This window comes from Pinus tabuliformis, chromosome 8 (genome assembly GCF_031772625.1).
Source record: "Pinus tabuliformis cultivar Carrire ecotype Pingquan chromosome 8, CPIR1, whole genome shotgun sequence".
NCBI classification, from domain to species: Eukaryota; Viridiplantae; Streptophyta; class Pinopsida; order Pinales; family Pinaceae; genus Pinus; species Pinus tabuliformis.
In genome coordinates, this window is record NC_142294.1 from 2,071,174,217 (window position 1) to 2,071,197,614 (window position 23,398).

A 23,398-nucleotide genomic window follows, 5' to 3' on the forward strand; every position below is an offset into this window, starting at 1 on the left:
TTTTTTGAAAAAGCGCGATTTTTTCAGTAAAAATTGGCAAAAAAAAAGTAGGTGATTTTTTCGTATAAAAATTGCGATTTGATCGGCAAGCTGAAAAAATCGCGATTTTTTCATTAAATTGCGATTTAATCGCGATTTTCACAACACTGCTCTATACTGTATGAGACTATGGCAGCCACACAATGACTCTGAGGCCTTTCAACAACCTACAGCTAGCCCTTAGCTCCCTGTTCTAATTTATTCTGCACCTCATATCTATTCGTCTTCCAGCATAATTTGACGGTGTTATACATTACTGCTGTAATAGGGCTGAAAGCCCGAAACATTCAGCCTGCTGCAATTGAGTTTTGGTAGTTCAGGAAAGCCCATACAAACCTATTATTTTTGGAAAATCAAGCCAAGAAAAAAAGAAGTGTCAAATATTGATTTTTCACACTTGTAGCAGATGAAAAAGCAAAACTATTATACGAATAGAATGATTGTAAGCCTACTCAAGGACTAAAACTATTATATTCAGTGCACCTATAACCACCATGATCACACACTTATTATCAATTAATGTATGTTAAATGTTTTCCTGACATCTCATATCCAACTTTTTTGGAAATTTGTCATATATGTTCCCACCTGTGTCTGTTTCGGTTCCGGTATCCATTTAAGTGCAACTTAGCTACCTGTAGATCCTCCCTATCACCACCATAAACTCTATACTGTATGAGACTATGGCAGCCACACAATGACTCTGAGGCCTTTCAACAACCTACAGCTAGCCCTAAGCTCCCTGTTCTAATTTATTCTGCACCTCATATCTATTCGTCTTCGAGCATAACAGCTGCAACAATCCACTCAGCCTTGTTCAGTTACAACTGCACCTTCATGCACATGTCCAATGCTTTATTTAAATAACCACTTAAATTGTCTGTCTTCTTGGCATGCCTTCAAGCTGTCCACTCAGTACACTTTGGTGTTGATTCGTGGGGTTGACAGAGTCCATAACTTCATTCATTGGGGCATGCCTGGGCACTAACCACACTTTCGTGGCTTCTGATACTTCTTAATTTTCCAATACGAATCATCTCTATTTCATCCCTTCTCCCTCTGCTGGTGTTGTTTTCAAGCTGCAGTGGATGCTCCTGCTGCATGTTGGTTGCAAGAAATGAGATTCAATTTCCCAAAAGGCATGTATGCCAAATTTATTACAAGGCACATTACAAGGACAAAATACCAAGAGGGATCAATGTCTTCGAGACTTATGTCATGTCTTTTTGAGAAATTATTTAAAGAGGATCTGTGAAATCAACTGAGAACAAAAGCTTTTGTATCCAGAGGAAAAAATCGAGAGTTCAATCCTTTCACATAGAGGTTCAAGTATTTGTCTTTTAATTGTTGACACCTAATCTTCATGATTGGGGGAATTTGTAAATAAATAAATTAGGAATGTGAACAGTCATCGGGAGATGAACTGAAAAATCACTCCTAATGTATATAACAATAAGCTACCTATGGAATAATAGACGAATTAGTTTTATTGCCTTTGGAGAGTTACTGCCTGGCCTGACATGGTATCAGAGCCAGTTCTAAAAATAGTTGTAACTCCCTTCATTTTTGCCTCTGTCATTCTGTCCACTGAGCGCTGCTCTGCCTCTGTCCTGAAATAATTTTCCACTGTGCTCTGCTCCATATTCCATTCCCTGTCACATACAGAAATTGTTTATTGTGTCCCACGTGATTGCAGATCAGTTTCACTCTCTATCTCTCTTTCATCCATCGTAACAGTATCTTCAAGTGCGTTTTGTTGTCCAATCCCTTTATTCCTGCTTCCTTCAAACGATCCCAGGTGCCTGTAACGGTAAGAGGGCCGTGAGCTTTGATCACATCGAAAACAGCAGTGCTGATCGTTATGGCTTGCTCGGGCGGGAGTCTTGTATCAGCCGGCTTCATCTTCGGCTTCGGTTTCTTTGCAAAATACCTCACTGCTGTGGCAAACATTTTTACTTCGCCACTTTGAATGAGGATTTTAAATTGAGAAGAGCGTGATTGTGGAAGATTGTCATTTCCAATACTCCTCTGCTATCCATTCCCTGTATGAAGGCCATGGAATATTGCCGACAAAAACGGTGGTGAATCGTGATTTATGTAACGAGTTGCAGCTGCTTGAAGATTTGAAGCGGATGAGGAAGAAGGCGATGGTATCGTATGGTATCGTATGATATCTCACTGCTTTGTGCTATGGTATCGTATGGTATATCATTTCAATCAGCATCTGGAACCTGAAGCGTATGCGACCTGAAGCGTAGCATCTGGAACCTGAAGCGTATGCGAACTGAAGCGTAGCATCTGGAACCTGAAGCGTAGCATCTAGAACCTGACATGGATTGCTCGCACTGATAATTGGATTGCTGTGACACTAGTAGATTCGGGTCTACGTCGACGGAGTTTGCTGCAAACCTTGTAGATTTTGGATATGAGAAAATTTCAGTGACAGGCTGCAACGAAGGTTTCGACAACAATATCAAGTAGAGCTATCTCAACTTGGTATATGGCTGTACATGTGGTCAACACTATAATCTTTCTGAGAAAAATATTTTCTTTATAGAATCTAACTGAACACTTTGTCGCAGAGCTGTAAGATAAATAAGTTAAGCATCTCCAACATGGAAGATCGATGTTTTAACTGACAGTGGTTGAATCTAAATTTGAATTTGCGCTGATTTGTTATGTTAATTCAATACAAAATATTGGAGATTTGTTTATTTTTGGTATGCGAACCTGACATGGTATGCTAGATGCTTTTATCTAACATTTGAGGGATTTGAACAAAATATAGTGCATAAAGTTGTAGCGTAAGGAAGAGATTTGAAATCCTTTGAGAATGCCTTTTTGAGTGCAATTTCACTGTATATCAGCAGAAGTATTTTTTACAGAATGCATTCAATCATCTCTATGGTAGGAATAGTTCTCACTGGCAAGGAGAACTATCCTGAATGGTCCTGGATGATAAAACACACCCTCATCTTCAATGAGTTGTGGAAAGGAGTGTGTGTCGGAGAAGGAGACAATGACCCAGTGCAGCCTACATTAGACAAAGAGCTCGTCATTTGGGAAAACAAGAACAACAAAGCCTATGCATTAATCGCAGCATCTGTAAATGAAGAGGTGAGTCGCCATATTTCATCATATTCAACTGCCTTTGAAGCTTTACAAAAGCTGAAAGAACTCTATGACTCACATTTTGCACTTGAAATTGTTTAGCTCATGATTAAACTCTTCACTCTAGAACTGAAAAATAATGATCCTCTTGCTCTTGCATCTGAAGTAAAGTCTATAATGCATGATATCAAATCCACTAAGGTTGAGCTGGATATCCCTCTTATTGCTTTTCTCAAGGCACTCTATCCTACCTACTCCAATTATCTTGAGTCTTTACAAGCAAATGGAAATCTTAAAGATATAACCTTTGACTCTCTTGTGAAAAAGTTTGCTGAAAGAGAGAAAGCCTTTGGAAAGAAGACAGCCCCTGAATCTTCTGAAGAGACTGTGTGCCTTGCCCATAAAGAAAAGCATCCTGCTCAAGATTCTACAAGAGGAAGAGGTGGACGAAGAGGAAGAGGAAGATACTTCAGAGGCAGGGGGGGCAGACATTCTCAAGGAGAAAAGGCAAACTTACACTGCATTCGCTGCAAAAGAAATGGATCACATGATGCCTCTACATGCAAGCTACCATGGGACAAAATTGAGCAGAAAAGAAACCAACAGAAAGGTAAAACTGATGATACAGACAAAGGTAAAGCACCTGAATCCGCTCACTATACTGAGGCACAATGTAACATTGGAGTAAATGAAGATTTGTTTAATACTTCACTTGCTTCTTCGAAAAATGATTGGTTGCTTGATTCAGGAGCAACCTGTCATATGACTCATAGAAAAGATTTTTTTGAAGATTTCACTGACAATGTTGATGGAGCAATATACTTTGCAGATCAGTCAAAAATCAAGCCATCAGGGCTTGGCACAATCAGGCTTAAACTGCCTGGTCTTCCAGACTTTCTTCTGGATCATGTTCTATATCTCCCACAGCTCAAGAGAAACTTGCTGTCCTTGGTCCACATCCGCCAGCAAGGTCACTCCATTCATATGTTTGATGGCAAGCTTGAGGTAAGAAAAGCATCTGACCACTCACTTGTCATGAGGGGAATAGAAGAAGAAAGACTTCTCAAACTGCAAGGAACCTCTGCTCATGCACAACATTTCTCATATATTTCTCATCATGAAGAAGGTACGCTTCCATCAAGTTTATTATGGCATGCTAGATTTAGACATTTAAACTATGACAGTCTCTGCTCATTGAAGAAAAATGGTGTTGCTGGTTTGCCTACAATTCCTAGGAAACATAAGCAATGTGATGCTTGCATTCTGGGAAAGCATAGCAAACAGTCTTTTCATGATTCACATTCAAGAGCACATAGGAAGCTTGAACTCATTCATTCAGATTTATGTGGTCCAATGCCTGTTCCTTCTGCAAATGGAAATAAATATATCATGACATTTATTGATGATTACACCAGAATGTGTTGGGTTTATTTATTGAAGAACAAATTTGATGCCTTTCAAACATTCAAGATTTTCATAAATGGATTGAAAATGATGCACAATCTCATATTGGGTCTATTCGCACTGATAATGGAAAAGAATATACATCAAATGAATTTGAAAACTATCTTCGCCAACATGGGATCAAACATCAAACAACTGTGCCTTATAATCCCCAACAGAATGGTGTAGCTGAAAGAATGAATAGAACAATCTTGAATATGGTACGATCCATGCTTTTCTTCAAAAATGTAAAGATAATGTTTTGGGCTGATGCTGTTCTATGTGTTGCATATATAAAGAATAGATGTCCATCTAATGCTATAAGAAACAAGACTCCTTATGAATTGTAGTATGGACATGTTCCTTCGGTAAAACATCTCAGGATCTTTGGTTCCACCTGTTATGCTTTGATACCAAAGGTACATAGAAACAAACTTGGTGCTAGAAGTCGTAAGTGTATCTTCCTGGGGTATTCAAACACCTCCAAAGCATACCGCCTCTATGATGAAGTAAATAAAAAGTTTCTCGTATCTAGAGATGTAATTTTTCTTGAATCATCCAAATCTGACAATGTTGTTGAGCGGCAACTTGATCGCTTGGATAGATTCGCAAAAACGAAATCATTTCAAGAATTTGATAATCAGATTCCACATCTTGAAGGGGGGATTCCTATACTAGATCAACATGTGGAATCTTCTTTTGAAGAACAATCTCCTCTGCATGAAACTCCAACAACGGATGATGCTTTAAGTGATGTAATTGATAGAATTGGGAGACTCAATCTTGATTCAGTCCCAACTCAATCAACACAGCAGCCTGGACCATCTCAGAAAGGTCCCCCAAAGTGGCTGACAAAGACACTTGAAAGTGTTCATCCTGATGAAATTGGAAAAACAGGAACCAGAAATTCAAACCGACAAAATGGAGGTGATGTAGATGACTCTAATTCACCTGTTGATATGGATGTTACTTATGATTGTGAATTGAACTTGTCTACAGATTTTGAACCAACTTCCTTCAAAGAAGCTGCTTCTCATGATGAATGGAAAGAAGCGATGCAAAAGGAGTATGATGCCCTCATAAAGAATGGCACTTGGAAGCTGGTTGATCCTCCATTTGGAACCAAACCAATTGGTTGCAAGTGGGTCTACAAGAACAAGTACAAAGCTGATGGCTCACTTGACAAGCACAAAGCTAGGCTTGTGGCAAAAGGTTTTGCACAGAAGGAAGGGGTCGATTATGAGGAAACTTTTGCCCCCACAGCAAAATGGGCCACCATCCGGACACTCTTTGCACTAGCAGCTCAGAACGGTTGGAAAATCCATCAAATGGATGTAAAAACTGCATTCTTGAATGGAGATCTAAAAGAGAATGTTTTTATTTCCCAGCCTGAAGGATTTGCTGTGAAAGGACATGAACATAAAATATGCAAACTTGTGAAGTCCTTGTATGGCCTCAAACAAGCACCGCGAGCCTGGTATGAAAAACTAACTGAGCATCTTCTGAAACTCAACTTCAATCATTTTGATCTTGATGATGCAACTTTATTTGTCAAGAAAGTTGGCAAAACAGTTGTGTATCTTGTGGTATATGTAGATGATCTTTTAATGACAGGGAACAATGAAAGCTACATTGCATCCATAAAGAAGGAATTGGGGAAAGGTTTTGAAATGACTGATTTGGGCTATGTTCATTACTATCTTGGCATTGAAGTAACCCAACATCCAAAATCCATATTTCTTTCTCAAAAGAAATACATTGGAGATTTGTTAAACAGATTTGGCATGATAGAGTGCAATCCTCTTTCTACTCCAATGGAACAAAACTTAAAGCTCACATCTATTGAAGGAAAGGAATTTGAGGATGCAACAAAGTATAGACAGCGTGTAGGAAGTCTCATCTACCTCGCTACTACCAGACCAGACATTTCATTTACTGTTGGAATCCTCTCCAGGTTCATGCAAAAGCCTTGTGAGGGACACTGGTCTGCTGCAAAAAGAGTTCTAAGGTACTTGAAGGGAACTCAAGACCTTGGAATCAAGTATACACAGGTGGACGACTTCAGCTTGATTGGATACTCTGATTCAGACTTCGATGAAGACAAAGAAACTGGGGTATCTACTTCAGGATATGCTATGAGTCTTGGATCAGGAGCTGTCTCTTGGAGATCACGCAAACAATCAGTTCCAGCAGATTCCACAACAGAAGCATAATACGTGACAGCAGCTGAAGCAACGAAAGAAATTGTGTGGCTCAGGAAAATTCTTGAAGATTTGCAGGTAAAACAAGTACAATCAACTCCACTCATGATTGATAACACCTCTGCAATAAAGTTGGCCAAGAACCCAAAGTTCCATGATCGAACAAAGCATATCAATACTAAATATCATCTGATTCGACATCATGTTGAGGCCAAAACAATCCATCTCCATCATTGTTCCACAAATGAGCAAATTGCAGACATCTTCACCAAAGCACTTGGAAAGGAAAAGCTTGAACGATTTAGAATGATGCTTGGACTCACCAACATCCCTTCAGATTAAGGGGGGAATGTTGACACCTAATCTTCATGATTGGGGGAATTTGTAAATAAATAAATTAGGAATGTGAACAGTCATCGAGAGATGAACAGAACAATCACTCCTAATGTATATAACAATAACCTACCTATGGAATAATAGACGAATTAGTTTTACTGCCTTTGGAGAGTTACTGCCTGGCCTGACATTAACCATAAGGTTGAAATCTTTTGCAAGAAGGTTTGACACGAGCATAGCCTTCATTCTTAGTGGGATCATAAAAAATGGGTATGGTTTTGAAAAGCTATTATCATAGATATGTTTTAGACGAGCAGATAACAATAACAATTATGTTTAGAAAGATGTTCTTTTCAAGGTGAGCTATTTCAAAGGATTGGACATAAAAACACAGTAGAGATATATATTGAAGGATATGAATTATATGTCTTCAGACAGACAACCAGGGATATTTGAGATAAAGCTGCTTAGTTTTATGTTATTATTCATTTCTACCAGCATTATAAAGTACATGACACAAAATATTTACTCACGTTAATGAATAGTTGGTTATTTCTAGTAGTTAGTTTTTTTCAGTGTTCCACAGGGACTCGCCCCCCCCCCCCCTAGGGGTCTAGTTTCCTCGCTCCCCCGCGCTCCGGGGACTTGGGGACTAGAAGGGGACATTTCCCCACGCTCCCAAAAATGAGGAAACTCAGGGGGACGTGCCAAGGGGGCGTTTCCGTTCCTTGAGGGGGCGTTTCCTTGCTGTACAAGATGTTTGTACTGGCACTGAGATTTTACCGAGATATCCCAGGACTGCTGTGTATAACATAGTCCCTTCATCCGAGATTTTCATCTTCTAATCACTATTATATTGTGCTGTCCAACATGCTTAAAGTGCTACAGAAGAACCACCGAGATCAGATGTCAAGACTGTTATAGACAGCCTTGGATTTACCACGCTGTCATCTATAGCTACGTGCCATTAATGTGGGACCTTGTACCTGAGTTTATAACTTTGACTGCGGCTGCCACACCTGTCATTTTTCAGCGTGAACAGTTCTTCTTTTGGCTGTAAGTTACATGTCTCTTAGACTACGTAGAAGTTTCCTTGATCTGCGTGTAATTTCCCTTCATGACTGTGTTTTAAATTTCTTTCCTTACTGCGGCTATATGACAACGGATCTGCGTGGCTGCCATCTATGCCTGCAGCTGTATCATGTCAATGGATCTATTGCGTGGCTCATCCTCATCAGCAGCGTGGATCCTCATGACTGTGTATGACTACGTGGTGTATTATATGAATGCCCAACATATATATTCAATGTATATATTTCCAGCGTATATGCCATGTATGGACTCCATATTGCATTAACGTGGTTCCATATTCATATGACATGAACAACATTTGACATGTGAATAGCGTCTAATATATGAACATCGTTTGTATACATATCACACCATGAATAGCCTCATGAACATCGTTTAATATCTGAACAGCGTTTGATATATGAACAGCGTCTAATACATATCTCACCATGAACAGCCATGAACAGTTTAATGCATATCTAACCATGAACAGGCCTACGCTATGCTTTGCAGCTTTTCAATTCAAACCATATTGGCAAATTGTCATAGTGGACTCAATTAATAAATTATATTTTATATTTATAAGTTTTTAAGACCCTGACGCTCCCCCACGTTTCCTAAAAAATGGTAGGGAGCTTTTGCATAGGCCGCTCCCTCGCCCCCTCGTCCCGGAACCTTGGTGGAACACTGGTTTTTTTCCAGTTGTGGTGGCATTTGCTAGCTAGTAGCTAGGACAAACTACTTTCATTTTGAGTGAAATGTTCACTCAAAATACATAAGCTAAAAGTCTTATACACTAATAAATTAGAAATTCATGAAAATCGGTTAAACTAGACAAATTTAAGACTAGGTACTTCTAAACACAATAAAAACACCAAAACCCAATGCGGTGTTAGAGAATTGGATTGATTTTGGCTTTGATTTTGAGCTGGTGAAGCTCGGCCTCCAATGTAACTTCATGCTTGTTAGGCACCCACATTCACACCATGGTTTAAGAGACTTGTGATGTCACTTTATTCACCGCAACTCACCTGCTCATAATTCACCATTCACGAGTTTGCTTGTAAAGGTCATAATAGCTTAATGAACTATTCAAATCACCACTCCCAAAAATGTGTGTGGGGTGAAGAGTATGGGGTGTGCAGTGAAAACTTACTGGTTCACCTCTATGTGCCCTGAAGAGAAGGGAGACCCTAATCATATACGCACCATCAATAAAGTTAGACACTTCATTGGCATTCCTGCTGAAATTTGGGCATGCCAGGAATCAAACCGAGGACTTGCCCCTGCTCGAAAGGTTACTACCACTCGTTTGATAGCAAGGTGCACATTACCATTTCCAACATGTGGACTATGTGTGACTATAGTAAACTGCGAATTCGATCCGAAAGAGACAATGGTTTGGATCAATATTTCCTTCATATTTGGTGGGGAAACACGTGACTTAACCCGGTGTGGGTTCTAAATTAACCTAACCCTGTTTAACCTGGGTTCTGGGCGCGTGCTTCAAGGTTGTATCCACTGGAAATTGGGGTTTAGGGTTTTACTGTGGTTCGTTGTGATGTGGCCGCGATGGAGGAGAGAGGCTACATGCGTGGCTCATTTCCTTTTCCGTGGTTTTGTTGGAACATGCCCTGTTCATATTCTATGCTATGGTTCTGTCAAGCGTGCTCGGCTCGTCTGTGGTGCTGTGGTGTGAGGCTTCACTTGCTTATTATATTTCCTATTCGCTCAGATTTGTTGTCTATTATATACTCTTTACTGGTACTTTGCTCTGTTCTCAAGCGTTCTTGTTGTGAGGTTTATTCTCCGGTTCATTTGCCGGTTAAGTAGGCCTGTAGTTGATTTTCCTTTCTCTGTGCTCTGGTAACTATTCAGTAACTGTTTGCCTTGACTAATTCTTTAGGGTCTTATAGCTCTGCTCCAGGAATGCTCCCATTCTTTTCCAAGGTAATTTGTTGTTTCAATTTCAATTTCCGCTTACTTTGTAGATTTTTCTAACCCTCTGGCTCCTTGTGAGCAAATGGGTTCTTCTCATTCTAGTTCGTTGTGGCTCTGGCGGAGTTCTCCTTCAGGTATTTTCTCTTTGCAAACTTGCTTTCCTTCTGCTGTGTTGTATCTTTGTATTTCTCTACAACTTTTAAGTGATCCTGTTCTGATTGCTATTTGTGGCAGGTGCGAATGGAGGCTTCGCTCAATTGTCTCCCAGTCTCGGCTTCTTATGACAGGGTAGGGTCTTTCCCTTTTCCGTTTTCTGGAGAAATGAATGGAACCCTTGTTCAGTTTCGTATTAAGTGTTTGAGTTTTAAAACCCCTAGTAGGGTTTGGCCAATGTATTCTACTTGTGGTTGTTGGCCCTTATCGAGTTCTGTTATTTCTCTTTCGGCTCACTGTAGTTAACCCGAGATGGGTTTTGTGGTTGTGTCCTCCGTTCACTGTTTGGAAAGCCTTGGTGGCTCTGTCGAATTGTATAAATATTTTTACAAACCCTGAGAGGGTTCTGTTGTAATTTATTCTGCTTGTAGTTTGAATACAATGACTCTGGAAAACAATTCGAAGTTCTATAAAATTTTGAAATGAAATTTGTTTATTTTATGTACCTGGATTGTGTATGTCACTGGAATGTTGTTCTTTTGATGGCGAAAAGGCTCGCTTCTGATTTGGTTGGAAATTACAGTCAATATGCTTCTACTTTGTGTGTTGTCCTCTGTCTGGAACGAACTCAGAAATTTGGAAATTTGAAAAGAAGCAATGCAGTAGATATAAATGAATTATTCAGTTTTATTAATGTATTCAGATGTTTGTATTTGCTTCACACAGCACACACGCCTATTGTCTTCTCTCCTCTTCTCTCACTTTCCTCACCCTCTCCTCTCTGTTCTAGAAATGATTACGAATAAATCCATTTCTGTTTCAGTTACATATGGTTATTTTCTGGAACTATATTCCAGGTTCCCTAACTCATTTTATTTCCTTAACTATTTCTAACTTAATTTAACTAATCTTAATGACAACTTGCTTTTCAGTTACATATGGTTATTTTCTGGAACTGTATTCTAGGTTCCCTAACTCATTTTATTTCCTTAACTATTTCTAACTTAATTTAACTAATCTTAATGACAACTTGCTTTGGCTGTTCCAGCCCTACCTACCATTGAAATTTAAAATAAAAATTAACAGAAATTAAATTTACCCTTTCCCTGTCTAGCAGGGAAACAAAACACTTCCAGTTGTTGCCTAGTCACTGGATGCTCCTGCATCAGGCTCCCCGGGAAATTTTGTTTCATGGCTCCTGTCCATGAGTTCCTCAATAGAGTACCTGGCTTGCTGGATCTGAGTAGCATCCAACCAGGAACTGTCCTCAATAGGACGGTCCTTCCATTTGACTAGATACTGCAAATATTCTTTCTTTTGCGTCTTCCCGGTCACCCGTGTATGCAATATCATTTCCATCTCTAAAGGCTTTGCTAGGGGCATCTGTCGAATCCATTTTTCCTCCTCTTCCTGGGTAGTCCATGTTCGTCTCTCCGAACTGTCACTGTCATTCGAAGCAACATAAGGATATAAATTGGCGACATTAAATATAGGTGAGATTCCTATATCCGGAGGTAACTACAATTCGTAAGAATTTGCAGAAAACTTCCGAAGGATTCTGCAAGGGCCAATTTTCCTCATTTTCAATTTATTATAGGTGCCCCTAGGAAATCTTTCTTTGCGTAAATGTGCCAAAACCAGATCTCCTACTTCATATTGTACTTCCCGTCGCTTTAAATCTGCTTTCTATTTATACCTTTGGCTGTTGTCCTGTAATTTCAGTTTGATCTGTTCATGCAGATCGTTGATTGTTGTTGCAAAATCTTCACCATTAGCACTCCTGCGTTCCAATTGTCCCAAATCCCATAGCTCATGGATGCCCCTTGGATGCATTCCATATAAGATTTGGTAAGGGCTTTTGCCCGTGCTTCTGTTGGGTGAATCATTGTAAGCAAATTCCACTTGAGCAAGCACGCGATCCCATTGTCGAGAATTTTCACCAACTAAACTTCTTAGTAAATTTCCCAGACTTCTGTTCACAACTTCTGTTTGTCCATCCGTCTGCGGGTGATAAGCTGAACTGAAGTTTAATTTGGTATCCAACTTTTTCCACAGGGTTCGCCAGAAATGTCCTGTAAACTTCACGTCTCTGTCTGAGATAATCGATCTCGGCAAACCATGTAATCGAACTATTTCAGAGGAGAAGAAGTGTGCTACGTGAGTGGCATCACTTGTTTTCCTATATGGAATTAAATGTGCCATTTTTGTGAAACGATCCACCACCACCATGATGGAATCGAATCCTTTCTGAGTTCTTGGCAAACCTAAGACAAAATCCAAGCTGACAGAGTCCCATGGTCTGCTAGGAATGGGAAAAGGTGTATACAACCTTGTGTTTTGACTACTTCCTTGAGCATGTTGACACATTTTACACCTGCTTACAAACCTCTATACATCCCTTTTCATTTTTGGCCAATAATAAAAGTGACTCAATTGATCTAGAGTCTTATTTATGCCAAAGTGTCCAGCCATGCCTCCACTGTGTTTTTCCTGGATTAAGTTCTCCCTCATTGAACTTTTCAGAACACACCACTGTCCTCCCTTGATCAGTGACCCCTCCTGTATATTTTAGTCCAGCCAAGGATATATCTCTCAACTGTGGATTCTGGCAAGCTACAAAAGCTTCCTTGAAATCTGTATCTGTCTCGTACAAGTCTTTCAGATGCTCAAACCCAAGTACTTGTATTGTGCTTTCTTGCATTATTAAACTCCTTCTGCTCAACGCATCTGCCACTTTGTTGGCTCATCCTTTAACATGTTTTAAAACAAATGTAAAACTTTGCAAGTACTCCACCCATTTCGCATGCTTATGATTCAATTTGTGTTGTTGCATAATATACTGCAACGCTAAATTGTCTGAAAACAAAACAAACTCCTTGGCCAACAAATAATGTCTCCAATGCTTTAAAGCTTGGATGACTGCATAAAATTCCTTATCATAAGATGTATATTTCTGTTTTCTTTCATTCAATTTCTCACTGAAATAAGCTACCAGTTTATCCTCCTGGCTGAGTACTGCTCCGATGGCTACTCCACTAGCATCACATCGAACTTGAAAAAGTTTACTGAAATCTGGTAGCCTTAAGACTGGTTTTTCTGTAATCTTCCTTTTCAACAATTGAAAACTATTCTCTGTCGCTTCTGTCCAACAGAAAGGCTGATTGGCCTTCTTCAAAGTTTCCACCATAGGTGAGCAAATTCCACTAAAGTTTTTAATAAATTTCCTGTAAAAACTTGCTAATCCATGAAAACTCCTGACTTCAAACAAATTTTTAGGAGATGGCCAGCTAACTATGGCTGCAACCTTCTCCAAATCCATTTTCAATTCATTTTCAGAAATTACAAATCCTAAGTATATCAACTCTCTTTTGAAAAAAGTACATTTCTTAAGATTTATCAGCAACTTGTTTTGTTGTAATCTTTCCATCACATACCTGACATGTCGCAGATGTTCCTCCTTAGTCTTGCTGAAAATTAGTATATCATCTAGATACACAATCACGAACTTGCCAATAAATTCCTTCAACACCTCGTTCATCAGACGCATGAACATACTAGGAGCATTGCTTAAACCAAATGGCATAACCAGCCATTCATACAGGCCTTCGTTAGTTTTGAAAGTTGTTTTCCATTCATCTCCTTCTCGTATTCTAATTTGATGGTAGCCACTTTTTAAATCTATTTTTGAGAAGTATGCTGCCCCACTCAGGCAATCCATCATATCGTCCATCCTAGGTAAAGGAAACTTGTACCGGATAGTGATTTTATTTATAGCCCGAGAATCTGTACACATTCGCCATTCTCCTCCTTTCTTAGGAGCCAGAACAGTTGGAACAACACATGGGCTTAGACTTTCCCGAATTAATCCCTTATCCAACAATTCCTGTACTTGCTTTCTAATTTCTTCATTGTCCTTAGGACTCATTCTGTAAGCAGCTTTATTCAGCAAACTAGCCCCTGGAATAAAATCGATATGGTGACTGATGCTCTGTTTTGGTGGCAGTTTGTCTGGTAGATCATCTACCACAATGTCATTAAATTCTTGCAACATGTCTTGTATCTCTACAGGTAAATCAGCAATCTTCGTATGTAATACTACTGTCTTCGCCCTTTGCACCACTACATAGCTTATATCACTGTCTTCAATCTGCTGTAGGAACTCTTTTCCTCCCATCAGTAGTGTCTTCACTCCACTAGTCTCTACTGCATTTTCTTCCTTCAGAGGAACTAATGTATGTTTTACTTCATCTTTCACAAATTTATAACAGTTCTTTTCCGATCATATTCCCAAGGCCTACCCAATAGGATATGGCACACATCCATAGGCATGATATCGCAAATTACTTTGTCTTTGTACCTGCCAATATGAAATTCTACTTCACACTGCTCTTCAACCAACAGCTGGTGTCCTTTCTGCAACCAGGACACTTTATATGGTGTTGGGTGCTTCAACCTTTTTAACCCCAATTTCTCCACCATTTCTGTAGCTGCTAAGTTATCAGTGCTTCCGCTATCTATAATCAGCTTACAGCATTTTCCATGGGACTTGCACACAGTTCGGAATAATGCTTTCCTCTGTGTTGAATCAGCTTCCTCCTTAGCTGGTTTCAACAAGACCTTGTTCAGTACCAAGGCTTCACCTGTCTCAACCACATTTTCCACCTCTTATGGCGGTGCTTCTCCTTCTTCTGGTTGAGCAACATATGCTCCCCGTTGTCCAGTCTGTTCACCTTCAGGACATTCAAAGGATCTGTGCCCCCATCTGTGACACTTGTAACACTGGTAGGCATTACCTCTACCTCTGCCATTACCTCTACCACGCTGGTATGGCCTTCCCCCTCTCGTGTTACCTTCTCTTTCCAACTATCCTGAGGTCTTCGAGCTACTGCCCTCTTCATGACTATTGGTAGTTCTTCCTCTACCGAAAGACTATCCTCTTCCTCTATTGGAACCACATCCCCTTCTTGCATTTTGTTTTCTGGTAATTTTCTCTTCTGCTTTCAAAGCATTTTGATATGCTTCCTCCACAGTTCTAGGAGATAGAATACCAATCTCATCTAAAATTTCCATCCTCAAACCATTCACGAATCTTGTTGTTTTCTCAGGAGTATCTTCCACATATCCAGCTCTCAGATTTACTTTATAAAATTCCTCTGTATACTCCCTCACAGTCATTGTTCTTTGCCTTAGATTCTGGACCTGTCTATAAAGAGTAATTTGATAATCTTTAGGTAAAAACTTATTCTTCATTTTCGCGATCATTTTGTCCCATTTCTTAATCAAAGGCTTGTTCAATCTTCTCCTCTCTGTTTGCACACTGTCCCACCATAGTGCTGCATGTCCTTTCAATCTAGTAACAACAAACTTGATCCTTTTATCCTTACTAATCTCCTCATATTCAAAATATTTGTCCATCGCACTTATCCAATCTAATAATGCTTCAGCAGACAGACTCCCATCGTAATTAGGAAGTTCGGGCTTAGGCTTGCTGCTAACCATCATGACTGATTTTAACACTTTGAGTTTTGGTCCATATTCATCTGATTCATCTGTTGTAGTCACATTCTCTTCTTCACTGTCGTCACCACCCTCAGGATCTCTTCGTCTTCCTGCTTCTACTGCTGCTAATCGTGCTGACAAGGTTCTAATTTCTTCTTGTAGCTCATCATCTGCTGCTCTTCTTCTACCTCGACCTCTCCTTCCTACCTCCATTTTCACTGAAGAATAGGACTATGCTCTGATACCAAAAATTGGTGGGGACACGCGTGGCTTAACCCAGTGTGGGTTCTAACTTAACCTAACCCCATTTAACCTGGGTTCTGGGCGCGTGCTTCAAGTTTGTATCCAATGGAAATTGGGGTTTAGGGTTTTACTGTGGTTCGTTGTGATGCAGCCGCGATGGAGGAGAGAGGCTACATGCGTGGCTCATTTCCTGTTCCGTGGTTATGTTGGAACCTGCCCTGTTCGTATTCTATGCTATGGTTTTGTCGAGCATGCTCGGCTCGTCTATGGTGCTGTGGTGTGAGGCTTCACTTGCCTATTATCTTTGTTGTTCGCTTGGCTTTGCTGTCTGTTATATACTCTTTACTGGTACTTTGCTCTATTCTCAGGCATTCTTGCAGTGAGGTTTATTCTCCGGTTCGTTTGCCGGTTAAGTAGGCCTATAGTTGATTTTCCTTTCTCTGTGCTTTGGTAACTATTCAATAACTGTTTGCCTTGACTAATTCTTCAGGGTCTTATAGCTTTGCTCCAGGAATGCTCCCATTCTTTTCCAAGGTAATTTGTTGTTTCAATTTCAATTTCCGCTTACTTTGTAGATTTTTCTAACCCTCTGGCTCCTTGTGAGCATATGGGTTCTTCTCATTCTGGTTCGTTGTGGCTCTGGCGGAGTTCTCATTCAAGTATTTGCTCTTTGCAAACTTGCTTTTCTTTTGCTGTGTTGTATCTTTGTATTTCCCTGCAACTTTTAAGTGATCCTGTTCTGATTGATATTTGTGGCAGGCACGAATGGAGGCTTCGCTTAGTTGTCTCCCAGTCTCGGCTTCTTATGACAGGGTAGGGTCTTTCCCTTTTCCGTTTTCTGAAAAATGAATGGAACCCTTGTTCAGTTTCGTATTAGGTGTTTGAGTTTTAAAACCCCTAGTAGAGTTTGACCAATGTATTCTACTTGTGGTTGTTGGCCCTTATTGAGTTCTGTTATTTCTCTTTTGGCTCACTGTAGTTAACCCGAGATGGGTTTTATGGTTGTGTCCTCCATTCGTTGTTTGGAAAGCCTCGGTTGCTCTGTTGAATTGTATAAATATTTTTACAAACCCTGAGAGGGTTCTGTTGTAATTTATTCTGCTTGTAGTTTGAATACAATGACTCTGAAAAACAATTTGAAGTTCTGTAAAATTTTGAAATGAAATTTGTTTATTTTATGTACCTGGACTGTGTATGTCACTGGAATGTTGTTCTTTTGATGGCGAAAAGGCTCGCTTCTGATTTGGTTGGAAATTACAGTGAATATGCTTTTGCTTTGTGTGTTGTCCTCTATCTGGAACGAACTCAGAAATCTGGAAATTTGAAAAGAAGCAATGCAGTAGATATAAATGAATTATTCAGTTTTATTAATGTATTCATATGTTTGTATTTGCTTCACACAGCACACACGGCTACTGTCTTCTCTCTTCTCTCACTTTCCTCACCCTCTCCTCTCTGTTCCAGAAATGATTACGAATAAATCCATTTCTGTTTCAGTTACATATGGTTATTTTCTGGAACTGTATTCCAGATTCCCTAACTCATTTTATTTCCTTAACTATTTCTAAATTAATTTAACTAATCTTAATGACAACTTGCTTTTCAGTTACATATGGGTATTTTCTGGGACTGTATTCCAGGTTCCTTAACTCATTTTATTTCCCTAATTATTTCTAACTTAATTTAACTAATCTTAATGACAACTTGCTTTTCAGTTACATATAGGTATTTTCTGGATCTGTATTCCAGGTTCCTTAACTCATTTTATTTCCTTAACTATTTCAAACTTAATTTAACTAATCTTAATGACAGCTTGTTTTGGCTGTTCCAGCCCTACCTACCATTGAAATTTAAAATAAAAATTAACAGAAATTAAATTTACCCTTTCCCTGTCCAGCAGGCAAACAAAACACTTCCAGCTGTTGCCTAGTCACTGGATGCTCCTGCATCAATATTGCATAAATTCATGAAAGTAAAGCTAAAATGGGAATTGCATGTATGAAAGATGTAATTCAACTCACCCTAAGGAATGCGCTGATTTGATTGCTCTGATCATTTCTAGACAAACAGGGATGGTCTTGAGACTCTGCTCAATATCACTCACAGTTTTTCCCTGCTGATGCAGCTCCAACATCATTCTATCCTGGAATTCACATGGGTGTCAAAACATTATTAATTTTTTATACTAAAAAATAACTGTATTTTTTCTGATAACATCTTCATGGAATTATTTTGATGTTTTATTGGTTTCCAAAACACCGCATGTCTTCTTTTGTGTATTTGTATGCAAGATAAAAGTAAGGACTATGGCAGAAAGCTCACCATTAGAGAAGTCCATGGAAGCACTCTCATTAAAGAATCCATCAATTGGGTAGCCCCGAGCTGATTGACCACCCATGGATCACTGTTGCAGTCGATCAGGGTATGATCAAAGTCAAACATAATGACAGTGTCCATGCCTCTAATCGACCGGCAGTGACTATCCAAATACTTTTTCTGCAAATGCGTTATAGAGGAATGAATATTAATACTGCCCAGAAATTTTGAATATGCCCTAAGGCATATGACATCTGTCCATGTGCTATTGCCATGGTCACGATGAAAAGAGGGAAGAAACGATCGGTTCCCCTTCCATCCATGTGTTATGTAGAAATCTTTGGAGCGGCATCCAACGGCACGTGGGCAGTCTTCCCACTTTGTTGGAGAGAGGGCCCATCGTAGGAGGATTTGTGTACGCGACATACTTTCCCTTTATTGGGAGGTGCAGGCTGCAGCGAGCGTGACTATGGCTGGGCAAACTTAAATCATTAACTGGTGGATAGGGATGTAACCTTCAAAGCTGTTTTCGCTCTAAGTTTGTGACTATGGCTGGGCAAACTTAAATCATTAACTGGTGGATAGGGATGTAACCTTCAAAGCTGTTTTCGCTCTAAGTTTTGGACAATTTTTTTTTGTAGCGTCATTTTTATTCTTTGCAATTTGGAGTTATTTAGATGTGCTTATGTTGGTTTTTTTTTTAAATTAAATTGCATAAAGGCATGTAATATATTGATGTTTTTGAATATGTAGGTAAGGAATGAATATGTTATTGTTATTTTTTTTAAATCACAGGGTGAAATTTTTTATATTACATAACGTATATTATTTTGAATATAACTATAAAAATGGATATGGAGATGGGAATGAATGAGTAAATGATATTTTAACGTTTATGAGACTAAAAAAAATCTATAAGATTATTAATTTTTTTGTTTTTTAATTTTTGTATTTTAATTATTTTTTATTTAAATTGACGATGAGTTGACTCATTCTTCTAATAGTCTTCTCACTGAAAAGACAATGCCAAGAGACCAATGCTAACATATTGTTCCCTGATGTCTTTGAAAGCATCACATTCCAAAATGAAATATTTTTCTGATTCCACTACCCCAGAAGCACCAAAAGTACACACTCGTTCTTCCCAAGCTTCTTTAGGTCTTTTCCACTGTCCCATTTCACACCAAAGTTTATGCAAGTTAGTTCTTAACTGAGCAATAAGAATCTTTGCTCTCCACGGCATGCTAGCTCCAATGTACTCTTTTTTTTGGATATCGCAAGTGGGGTTGAATTCCTCAACATAATACTTCTTCTTTCTACCCAACTATTTTCCACATACGCTTACAAAACTTCTCCATAACAAAATTCTTTAACTCCTTGCTATTTGTGGGACAAGCATTGAGGTAAATATTCTATTTTTGCATCCATTTGTTGTTTTGTCCCATCCCTATTTTCTTTATTTTATTCGTGCCTTCATTGAAGATACTTTAGTGGAAACGAGCTTTCACTCACTTTGATATTTATTTATTTAATATTGATATAAATTTGATTTTTTTAAATAGTAATGTATAATAAAAACTTAACATAGAAATATGTCATTTTTTTCCCAAGAAAAAAATCGTAATTTCCATTATCAAAAAAGAAAATTACATGTTGTATCATCTGCATAAAGATTATGCTAATATCAGAGATGGACCAAGCCATCTATCCAGTGTCACATCATAGTTCAAAAAGGACCATAAATATTTACATAAAAACCATATAATATAAACATGATAATAACATCATAACAGTCAAAAATATTTATCAAAAAATAAAACCAATCAAATGATCATGGAAGATCATTCGGTACATCTCCCCCATCGTGCTCGATGAATGGCCTATGGAAGAACTGATATATTTCATGTTCCTGGTGTTCTTGAATTATCCACTGCCCCTTGGGTTGTTGCGCGACTTCCTTGGAAAGGTTGTCAGAAATCTTGTTCCTTTCCCTGTATATGTGCAAGCAAACAATAAAATCAAAGTGTGATTTTAGTGTAATGACCTCATCCAATAATCCCCTGAGTGTGTGCACGTGACAATGAGATGCAGAGTTGAACCAATTGATGACAATATTTGAGTCCCCAAAGATCTGTATCCTGTTGCAATTTTTCTCAAGTGAAAAAATGAGTAGGTGTCTGAGGCTGTTTAGTTCTGCATAATTATTTGTGCCCTGCCCTAATCCCATTTTGAGCTTGTAAAACTGTCTTTCTGATATGAATAGGATTGCTCCTCCCCCACAACTAGTGTCTTGGGCCGATCCATCAAAATAAGCCCATGGGAATGTTCTATCAATAACTTCAGGTGTAATAGTACGGGTAGGTTTCAATATTTGTTCCTCGGGTACTAAATGATATAGTGCTTCAATGTTATTGCATATAGATGTCCACTGAATGAGGGAGTCCTGGAATATGATCTGATTCCTGGCCAGCCATATACCCCAGCAGACAAGTAGGGGGAGATTTCGGATTTTTTTCTTGTACTGCTGAGGTCCACCATGTTTGCCAAGCAATGGTGAGTTGTGCCCCATTCCATATAATATTGATGTCGAGGGAGATATATATTTGATTCCACACCTGCTTTGTCGTTGGGCAATGAAGGAAGAGATGGTCTATGTCTTCAGCTTGTTCCTTGCAAAGGCAGCATCGTGATGGTCCATGTATAGCCTGACGATTTAGGTTATCATCAGTAGGCGCTTTGTTTGATAATATGCACCACATGAACAACTGAGATTTGTGTGGTGCCTTAAGCTTCTAGAGGGGTCACCACCACCATACAACCTCCACCGGTTCCTGTTCCGATATAAGGAAAGTATATCCATCCCTGGGGGTATAACGACCGCGAGGGGATGCAGCCCAAATGATTTCATCCTCTCGATCAGTTATTCTGACAAGTGACTCATCAAGTGCCCCAATGTACCTGGTCCAATCGTTTCTCCAAATTTCCGGTAACATGAGGTCCTGTGTTGATAACCAAGCCTGTGAGAGCCATGTAGTGTTTCTCCCATCTGCAATTTGGGAGAGCTATGTGATACCGACCAATTCAAGATACTGTCTGAGCGCCAGTGGTAATATGTGCACGTTTCCATATCCCGACCATGCATCAATTCCAAGGTGTACATGCTCACCAGATCCAATCCACCATGCCAATCCTCTTTTTATGACTGATATGGAATGAGTAATAGCTTTCCATATGATGGAAGAACCAGTACTACCCCTGTTCGACCTACGAACCCATTCCATAACTATAAGAGGGTATATGTATTTGTGATAAACCACCTCTTTCCATAAGCTATCTGATGTTATTATCTGCTAGCCCATTTTGTTGCTAGAGCCGATGCAAATATATTCAAATCCTTTATGCCCCAGCCTCCCCATTTTTTGGGCTTTCCAATTCTCTCCCATTTCACCTAGGAAAAAGTCCTTCCAACATGCTTCCCTCTCCATAAGAATCTGCGGCATATTTGTTGTATTATGTTGGTGATGCCTTTTGGTATCCAGGCCAGAGCCATCCAGTATACTGGTATAGCCTCTAGTACTGATTTAATTAGTACTAATCTGCCTGCTCTAGATAGCCATCTCTGTTGCCAGATGTTGATGCGCCCTTCAATTTTTGCAATGAGCCAAGTCCAGTCTGCAATGTGGTAATCATTTGGTTTGAGTCTGAAGCCAAGATACTTGAGGTTGACCTCCAAGTCTAGTCGTGTGAATTGAAATTGTTGTAGAGCATGTCTTTGTTCATTTAGTAAACAACATACATGCATAATGGTTGATTTGTTGTAATTGGGCATCATTCTTGTAGCTTTACAAAACAGGGAAAAAATATGCTTGAAACAAGTAGTGTCCCGAATAGATCCATCTAAGAATATTAGTACATCATCGACAAATAAAAGATGTGTAAGATAGGATACATATGTCATCTTGACCCCACTTAAAGACCCGGATGCTCGGGCATTGGATATGAGCCGACTTAATCCTTCCATGATCAGGAGGAATAAGAGGGGTGATAATGGACACCCTTGTCTGAGGTCGCACTCAGCATGGAAAAAATTGGATGCAACCCCATTGATGAGTATGCTATATGATGCAGATGTGAAGCAACACATAATCCATTTTATGAAAGTATGTGGAAAGCCAATGTGGGTAAGTATAAGTTGAAGGTATTTCCAGCATGCTCTGTCAAATGTTTTGGAAAGGTAATTCTTGAGAATGATACTTTTGATGTTCTTGAGCTTAATGGAATGTAGCCCTTCTTGTGTAGTACCAATGGCTTCATGGATCTGTCTATGATTGAGGAATGCAAATTGCTCCTTGGATATCTACTTGGATAAGATGGGCTTGATGCAGATAGCAATGATCTTGGATATGATTTTGTATATGCAATTGCATAAGGATATAGGTCGATAGTCATCAAAAGTCTGGGGGTTATCATCTTTGGGGATGAGTGCTATAAATGTAGAATTAAACCCCTCGTGCATCTTCCCAGACAATCTGCAATCCTCGATAGCCATGAGGAGATCTAATCCAATATGGTAAAAAAAGGTAAGATAAAATTCAATAGGCCATCCATCTGGTCCAGGGCTTTTGTCTTTTTTGAACCACTTCAGAACAACTTCAATCTCCCCCAATGTGACCGGATTGTTCAATTTCTCCACATCCTCCTCATCCACAAATCGAGGCATTGTCCTAGCAATGCAGAGTACTTCTGCAATGGTAGCTTCTCGTGGGGCTCTAAACATTTGGGAGAAATGTCTAGTGCCCATATCCGCAAGCTGACTAAAGGTGTTGGCCTCCCTGCCATTTTGATCTCTTAAACTCCATATCATATTGATTAATTTCCTCCCCCTGGCACATTGCTGGAAGAATTTAGTATTTTCATCCCCGACCTGTAGCCAAATGGCTCTGCTCTTTAATCACCAAGTCTCCTCTTTCTGTCTTAAGAGTTTAATCTTTTCTGCTTCCAACCTGATAAGTTGTTCCTTCCTTTCAATGGATATATAACTTGAA

At 39.3% G+C, this 23,398-nt stretch overlaps 1 protein-coding gene across 3 annotated transcripts in view; it reads right to left on the reverse strand.

Annotated features, from left to right (window-relative positions):
* Nucleotides 1–18,791, reverse strand: part of LOC149244788 (thiamine phosphate phosphatase-like protein) — a 34,737-nt gene extending 15,946 nt beyond the window's left edge. For 2 of the 3 annotated variants that reach the window (XM_089375001.1, XM_089375002.1), the window contains exons 1-2: nt 18,360–18,791; nt 18,059–18,180 (exon numbers count right to left, since the gene is read on the reverse strand). In XM_089375001.1, coding sequence (XP_089231127.1) covers nt 18,059–18,180; nt 18,360–18,779 — 542 coding nt within the window. In that variant the 5' untranslated portion in view covers nt 18,780–18,791. The remainder of the gene's footprint in view (nt 1–18,058; nt 18,181–18,359) is intronic. The other variant, XM_089375000.1, reaches the window with a different exon arrangement.
* Between the last annotated feature and the right edge of the window lie 4,607 nt (nt 18,792–23,398).